This window comes from Carlito syrichta, unplaced genomic scaffold, assembly GCF_000164805.1.
Source record: "Carlito syrichta isolate Samal-C Ts95f unplaced genomic scaffold, Tarsius_syrichta-2.0.1 Scaffold135689, whole genome shotgun sequence".
Classification (NCBI taxonomy): domain Eukaryota; kingdom Metazoa; phylum Chordata; class Mammalia; order Primates; family Tarsiidae; genus Carlito; species Carlito syrichta.
In genome coordinates this window covers 1,850-9,480 of record NW_007079785.1, presented here as the reverse complement: position 1 = coordinate 9,480, position 7,631 = coordinate 1,850, and the positions used below count along the sequence as shown (strand labels likewise).

At 51.3% G+C, this 7,631-nt stretch overlaps 1 protein-coding gene across 1 annotated transcript in view; it reads right to left on the bottom strand.

Annotated features, from left to right (window-relative positions):
* ESPL1 (extra spindle pole bodies like 1, separase) overlaps positions 1-6,823 on the bottom strand; it is an 18,069-nt gene extending 11,246 nt beyond the window's left edge. Inside the window, exons 1-7 of the mRNA XM_008049488.2 lie at positions 6,628-6,823; positions 5,315-5,554; positions 4,990-5,134; positions 4,542-4,680; positions 4,182-4,321; positions 2,258-2,392; positions 149-268 (exon numbers count right to left, since the gene is read on the bottom strand). Coding sequence (XP_008047679.1) covers positions 149-268; positions 2,258-2,392; positions 4,182-4,321; positions 4,542-4,680; positions 4,990-5,134; positions 5,315-5,554; positions 6,628-6,779 — 1,071 coding nt within the window. The 5' untranslated portion in view covers positions 6,780-6,823. The remainder of the gene's footprint in view (positions 1-148; positions 269-2,257; positions 2,393-4,181; positions 4,322-4,541; positions 4,681-4,989; positions 5,135-5,314; positions 5,555-6,627) is intronic.
* Positions 6,824-7,631: the final 808 nt, after the last annotated feature.

Below are 7,631 nucleotides of genomic sequence, written 5' to 3'. Positions count from 1 at the left end.
CTTGGATGTCTGAGGCGGAAGGATCGCCAGAGCCCAGCAGGTTGAGGCTGCGGTGGCTGGGAGCGGCCACTGCACTCAAGTCTGGGTGACAGAGTGAGACTCAACTCAACAAAACAAAACAAACCAAAACAAAAAAAGTGAGAAATACCTTCTGCTGAGTCCAGTAGAGTTGGCTTCGAAGAAGATCACAGGTCAGGGAAAGGAGCGTGTATGTGTCAGTGGACTGATCGAGACGCTTCAGGCTGGATTCCGCCTCTTCCAGGTATAACTAAGAAAGCAGTCAAAGGTGTGTGAGGAAAGGCAGCCAAAAACCTCAAATTAAAGTGGAGTAGGCTGGGCTCGGTGGCTCAGCCTGTAATCCCAGCACTATGGGAGGCTGAGGTGAGTGGACTGCCTGAGCCCTGGGTTCCAGACCCACCTGGGCAACTTGGCGAGACCTCGTCTCTACAATAAAAAAAAAAAACGTTAGCCGGGCATGGTAGCGTGCGCCTATAGATCCAGCTACTTGAAAGACTGAGGCGGAAGGATCACTGGAGCCCAGCAGGTCGACACTGGGGTGGCCGTGAGTGCACCACTGCACTCCAGTCTGGGCGAGAGAATGAGATTCCAACTCAAAACAACAAAACAAAACAAAAAAATAAAGTGGAGTAAAGTGCCGGGTGTGCTGGCACTGGAGTTTGAGATGAGACTGGGCAAAACAGTGAGGCCTTGTCTCTACAAAAAATTTTAAAATTAGCCAGGCAGGGTAGCACGCACTTGTAGTCCCAGTTACTCGGCAGGCTGAGGTGGCTGGATCGCCTGAGCCCATGAGTTGAGGCTGCGGTGAGCCATGATCGTGCCACTGCACTTCCAGTCTGGGAAACAGAGTGAGACTTTGACTTAAAAAATAAAAGAAGCCGGGCTAGGTGGCTCAGCCTGTAATTCTGCACCTTGGGAGGCTGAGGTGAGTGGATTGCCCGAGCCCACGGGTTCAAGACCCGCCTGGGCAACTTGGCGAGACCTCATCTCTACAATAAAAATCAAAAAATTAGCCGGGCGTGGTAGCGCGTGCCTGTAGTTCCAGCTACTTGGAAAGCTGAAGCGGAAGGATTGCCTGAATCTAGCAGGTCGACTCTGAGGTGGACATGAGTGTGCCACTGCATTGCAGCCTGGGCAATAGAGTAAGACTCCAACTCAAAAATAAATAAATATGAATGTTATAATTAATATTTATTTATTTTTGAGTCCCAAATGTTATAATTCACATAGGAGTTGCTCATTCATTCATTAAAATACTCAGTTACCCCCCATGCTAGCAAAATAGAGCTAAATAAAGGCAGTGGGGACACAGGCTCCGTATGCCATCATAATACAATGCCATACCACTCAGGAAAAGTGATTGATTCCGTCGTTGAAGAAGAGAATATATAACATCTTTATGAAGGAGGGGGCAATTGAGCTAGGCTTTGACATGAAAGTAGAGGTTTGCTGAAGAAAACAAAAGAAGAGAGTGAAGTGGGGAGAGAGGTACATTTAAGATAAAGGGATTAACACAGCCAAAGACAGAGGGGCCCATCCAGGAAAATAAAGTAACTGACATGGCTTGGCATAATTCATGGCAAAAAGAAGGAGAAAAAATTGGCTGGGTGTAGTAGCACGCGCCTGTAGTTCTGGTTACTTGGAAGGCTGAGGTGGAAGGATCGCCGGAGCCCAGCAGGTCAAGGTTGTGCTGGCCGGGAGTGTGCCACTGTACTCCAGTCTGGGTGACAGAGTGAGACTCCAACTCAAAAAAAAAAAAAAAAAAAAAAAAAAGGCAGAAAAAGCGTGAACCAGAATATAAGTAGAGTCTGGACAGTGCCCTTTAAGTAATGGAAAAGCCACTGAAATCTTTTAAGTGGGAAAGAGGCAAGATGGGACCTGTGCCTACTAGTGGTAGTCAGAAGAGGAAGCAGAAAAGGGAGAAACTGGATGCCAGGTGACCAGCTAGCAGACACTGTGCGTCCTACGTGAGCGGTGCAGCACCACGAAGACTGTCGGAACAAGTGGCAGATACAGGACTGGCAGCATGTTCCCGGAGCAGAATCCGGAAGACTTAGTTTTGCCGTAAGAAGGCGTTTCCTCTTCTCACAGTGGCCTCCACCACTCCACACTCCTCCAGTCAGATGTGGAGGTAGGAGGCAGGAAGCTGCCCTTCAGTAGCCTGTTTTCTCAGAGAAGAGATGAGCCTCTAAGACCACGGCCCCCTGCAGGTCCTAGGCCAGGCTGGCCGGGTGCTCACCTGAGAGTAGCTGGGACAGCCGAGGGTCAGGAGGAGCTGGGTGATGTGGCAGGAGGCACCAGCTTCCTTTGCGTGGTCCTCTAGTCTCTCGGAGACGACCCGTAGGAGGAGGAGGACCTCGAGAGCCTGCAGGGGCTGGGCGCCGGGAGCAACAAGTTTACCCCACTCCTGCTCAAGTCGCCCCTCTGCTCCCCAGCCCTTTAGGATCTCAGGTTCCACAGATGGAACAACCATTAGCCATCCCAGAGAGCCTGCAAACTACCCTACCCTCTTCTGTTTTAAAGCCTAGATGCCAATTGTCATCAATAGCCAGGATTTGCTGAGTGCTTACTATGCGCCAGACACCAAGAGGTGCAGCAACTTATTCATTTCATGACAATCCTAAACCCAATCACACAGGTTAAAGTTGCTTGTCTTAGCTCACATAACAGGTACGCAGCAGAACCAAGACTCAAATCTCAGGCTTAAGTAGCTTCCCAGGCTTCTTGTGCTAGAAATATGGTCTAACGGATCCAGTAACAGTATGTGCAAGGGCTTTGTTTTGTTGCACATACCCCAATGTGAAGTCCACAGAAGAGCTTCACAAAGTCTGTGAAACTCCCTGAAATGGTATGTAAGAATATAAAGCCAAAGCCAGGCCTGGTGGCTTATGCCTGTAATCCCAGCACTTTGAGAGGTTGAGGCAAGAGGATTGCCTGAGCCCACAGGTTCAAGACCAGCCTGGGCAACATGGTGAGACCTTGTCTCTATAATAAATCAAAAAGTTAGCTGGGAGTGGTGGCTTGCGTCTGTGGTTCCAGCTACTTGGAAAGCTGGGGCGGAAGGATTGCCTGAGCCCAGCAGGTTGAGGCTGCAGTGGCTGTGAACATGCCACTGCACTCCAGCCTGGGCAACAGAGTAAGACTCCAACCCAAAACAAATAAAAATAAAAATAAAACCGCATCTAAGCCGGGCTCGGTGGCTCAGCCTGTAATCCCAGCGCTTTGGGAAGCTGAGCTGAGTGGATTGATTGCCTGAGCCCACGGGTTTGAGACCCGCCTGGGCAACTTGGCAAGACCTCATCTCTACAATAAATTAAAAAATTAGCCAGGTGTGGTAGCCTGCGCCTGTAGTTCCAGATACTTGGAAGGCTGAGGCGGAAGGATCACCGGAGCCCGACAGGTTGAGGCTGCGGTAGCCGGGAGCGGCCACTGCACTCCAGTCTGGGCAACAGAATGAGACTCCAACTCAAAAAATAAAAAATAAATAAAATAAATAAAATAAAATAATTTTAAAAAGACCACAGGTCTCAAACTAATAATTGAGCTAAAGCTAATACTTGGGCACTATTTACACAAACATTTCCCAAGTATTCTAGCATTGAATGATAACACTATCGGTTATTATTGTTCCTATTTTAGAGATAAGGAAACTTGGGCTTAGAAGACAAAATTGCCTGAGGCCATGTACCAATAAATAATGGAGCTTGGATTTGAACTCAGGAAGATTGGTCATGGAGCCTATGCTCTTTTTTTTTTTTTTTTTGAGTTGCAGTCTCACTCTGTCGCCCAGACTGGAGTGCAGTGGCCACTCCTGGCCACCGCAGCCTCAACCTGCTGGGCTCCGGCGATCCTTCCGCCTCAGCCTTCCGAGTAGCCGGAATTACAGGCATGCGCTACCACGCCCGGCTGATTTTTTGATTTATTGTAGAGATGAGGTCTCGCTGCCCAGGCAGGTCTCAAACCCGCAGGCTCAGGCAATCCACTCACCTCAGCCTCCCAAAGGCGCGGGATTACAGGCTGAGCCACCGAGCCCGGCTGAGCCTGTGCTTTTAATCACTGGGTTATAAGGCTTCTCAGCAGGCTCACAGGCCAAAGAAGGCAAAGGAGCTGTTTCTGGTCCTGCCCTTACGTGCATGGGTCTCCCTCAACGCCCTGCCCATTACCTTTGCCACCAGCTGATAGAGGGCTGCTAGGATCTGCAGTGAGGCTGCCGTCTGCTGGAGACACCGCACAGCTGGGGCCTGCTCCTTTGTAAGCACCTCCTTCCACAGGGCCAGGGCTTGGTCCAGACATTTGGACTGAGCTATTAGGTCAGAAGAAAGTGACTGCTGTCAGCATGGGCCACTGGAGAGGCTGGCTTTCTCCATGACATCCTCTGCCCTTAGTGCCTACCTCCTCCCACCCCTACAGCCTCCCACCCTACAAGGTCAGCCTCTCCCATATTCCCACACTGGGGGTCCCTGCTCTGCTCTTAGGAAGCCATGGAGGAGACACCCACACCACACTACGTTTACTGCCCTCACCAGCATCTGCAGCCAGGTTGAAAGCAATGTTACTGTACAGGAAACGATCTTCCTGGAGTTTATCTTCATAGTTCAGGTCATTGACTTCAAATTCCTCCAGGTTACTAGGGGCCTGGGCTCTCCGATCCCGCTCGATGCCCTGGATGGGGAGATCAAGGTGTAAAAGAGGGCAGATACCAGCTAAGCATGGCAGTGTGTGCCTGTAGTCCCAGTTGCTTGGGAGGTTGAGGAGGAAGGATTGCCGAGCCCAGAAGGTTAAGGCTGCAGTGAGTCGTGACTGTGTGACTGGACTCTAGCCTGGATGACAGAGTGAGACTCCGACTCAAATAAAATATATAATTAAAATAAAAATAAAAACAAAAAAGCAGGGCTGGTACCAATTTACTGGGGGCCCAGGGAAATAATTCCTACACTCGGCTCTGCTCAGTCCCGCCGCAGCCACACTCACTTCCTGCATTTTGGCTTCCAGAGTGCAGATGTAGAGCCACAGCAAGGCCTGTGCTTTGTCGTCCAGAAGTCGATCCCTGGCCTGGCCCTCGGGCCTCACAGCCTCTAGGAGTTGCAGGGCTTCCCGGACAGCATCCAGGGCAGAACTGTAGGGAGAGGATGCACTTAAGCTGGGCCCACCTCGAGTACCTGCTGCAGCACCCTGGGAAGGGCCACAGCCACAAAATGAAGGAGGCACTCAGGATGTGGAGTGAGAAGCTGTCTCCAAAGGGGTGAGAGGACCCAGGACAAGGGGAAGGAGTGGTCCACCGGCTGACCCTCCTCACCAGTCAGTCTGCTGGGCGAAGTCATGGTAGCAGAGCACCTGAGCCAGTTCCACCAGGTGGGTGGCTCGTGCCCAGGCCCCAGCTGGTGTCTCCTCGGGGCTCAGCTCCAGCAGGTCACAGATGATATTGAAGCGTTCCTGCCCGGTGTCAGCCCGCACTGCCTTGTAGCCCTGCAGTTCCTCCCTCAGCAGGAAGGCCAGGGTCTCTGGGTCCCAGTCACTCAGGCTGTCTCGTAGAGTCCTGAGAAAAGAGCAGGCTCAGTTCAGGATGAAGCCACGAGGCACAGAGCCTCTGCCCCCATGCCCAGAAGCCCTTTGGCTTGCTGAGAGCTTGGTAAGTTTGCAGTTGTGGCTTTAAAAGTCTAAATCAGATTGTATCGCTCCTCTGATTCATATGCTGCAGTGGACTGCCACTCGGAATCAAGCCCAAACCCCAGCCCATGTTCTGTAAGGCCCTGCATGACCCGGCCTCTGCCCACCTTGATTCCCCTCTGCTCCATATGGCTCCCCACCTTTGCCCTCATTTCGCTATCTCCCAGCATGCTGGCTTTCCCAAACATGTTCAAGCTTGCTCCCACTTGGAGCCTTTGTGGTTACCATATTCCCTCTGCAGGGAATTCTCTCTCCCAGACACTCACAGGGTGGACCCTTCCACACCTCAGGTTTCATCTCATCTATCACTTCTTATCAAGGGCTTCCATAGACAACATCTGAAGTTGCTCCCTTTCAGCAAATCACCCTGTTTAATTATCTTCATTGAACATGTATGAAATGTACTCATTTTTCTATCTCCCTGAGAAGAATATAAGGTCCATGGAAGCCAGAACATTGCCCTTCAGCACTATAGCCCCAGGACCCAGCACGGTGGCTGGCATATAGCCAGCACTCAATGAACAACAGATGAAGGAAGGAATCACTCTCTTTTTCTTTTTTTTTGAGTTGGAGTCTCACTCTGTCATTCAGTCTGCAGTGCAGTGGCATGCTCCCGGCAACCACAGCCTCTCCCTGTTGGGCTCTGGCGATCCTTCCGCCTCAGCCTTCTTAGTAGCCAGAACTACAGGCGTTTGCTACCATGCCCAGCTAATTTTTGATTTATTGTAGAGTCGAGGTCATGCCAAGTTGCCCAGGTGGGTCTTGAACCCGCGGGCTCAGGCAATCCACTCACCTCGGCCTCCCAAAGTGCTGGGACTACAGGCTGAGCCACCAAGCCTGGCCTGTCTTTTTCAAATATGAGGATGGAAAGACATGACCATGAGTACAAAAAGCTGCCCGATCCATGGGGCAAACATGGTTATCCCCGACCCACCAACTCACTTTAACTGTAGCTCCTTGTCTCCAGCCCTGGCCGCATCCACCTTGACTCGAACCCAAAAGGTGACTGGCTCAGTCATGTGTTCAGGGTTACAGAGTTGCAGGGCTGCCAGCCACAAAGTCACCATCTTGCAGCCCTGGGCCTGTTTACCCATTTTCTTCAAACTCTCTACATGTAGCCGGAAGCACCTGTGCAACTGACCAGAGAAAGGGAACAGAGCTCTGGAGACAGGAACCAGTGAGCATGTATGGTGGGAGGGTATGTGCATGCACAAGTACACACATCACACGGGGGTCTCCTGCCCCCTCACCCCAAGGCAGGAGGCTCCCAAGAACTCTCAACCTCAGAGGCTCCAATCCACACTTTTGAAAACCTGCTCCTCCTCCTGTAATCCTTCCAGCAAATGGCACTGCCTTCTCCTGAGTCAGAAATGCAGGGCCATCTCTGGCTCTCCCTCCCAGTCGGTCCCTTGCCCAGTTAATCCCTAGCTCCCAGCACCCATTCACTTCTTTCCATCCCAGTTGAAGCTGCTTCAGTTCAGCTACCCTTCCCTGCCTAGGCTACTATAGCAGCCTGAATGCCCAGTCTCGTCTCCTGCACTTCCTCATTGCAGCGATGCCAGAGAAACTCAAAATGCCCATCTGGTGTCCACCTCCACTTAAATCCTCAAGAGGGTCATTCTCTCACTCAAGAAAAACCCAAGGCACTCCACAGCCCATCTTGTTTGTCAATCCAGCCAGACCATCATCATTTCACAGGTATTCTTGCTTAACACATTGGCTATCACTCTGGTTGCCCAAAAGACCATCTGGTGAAACTTTTTTTTTTGAGTTGGAGTCTCACTCTGTCACCCAGACTGGAGTGCAGTGGCCACTCCCGGCCACTGCAGCCTCAACCTGCTGGGGTCCGGCGATCCTTCCGCCTCAGCCTTCCGAGTAGCCGGAATCTACAGGCATGCGCTACCACGCCCGGCTGATTTTTTGATTTTTTGTAGAGATGAGGTCTC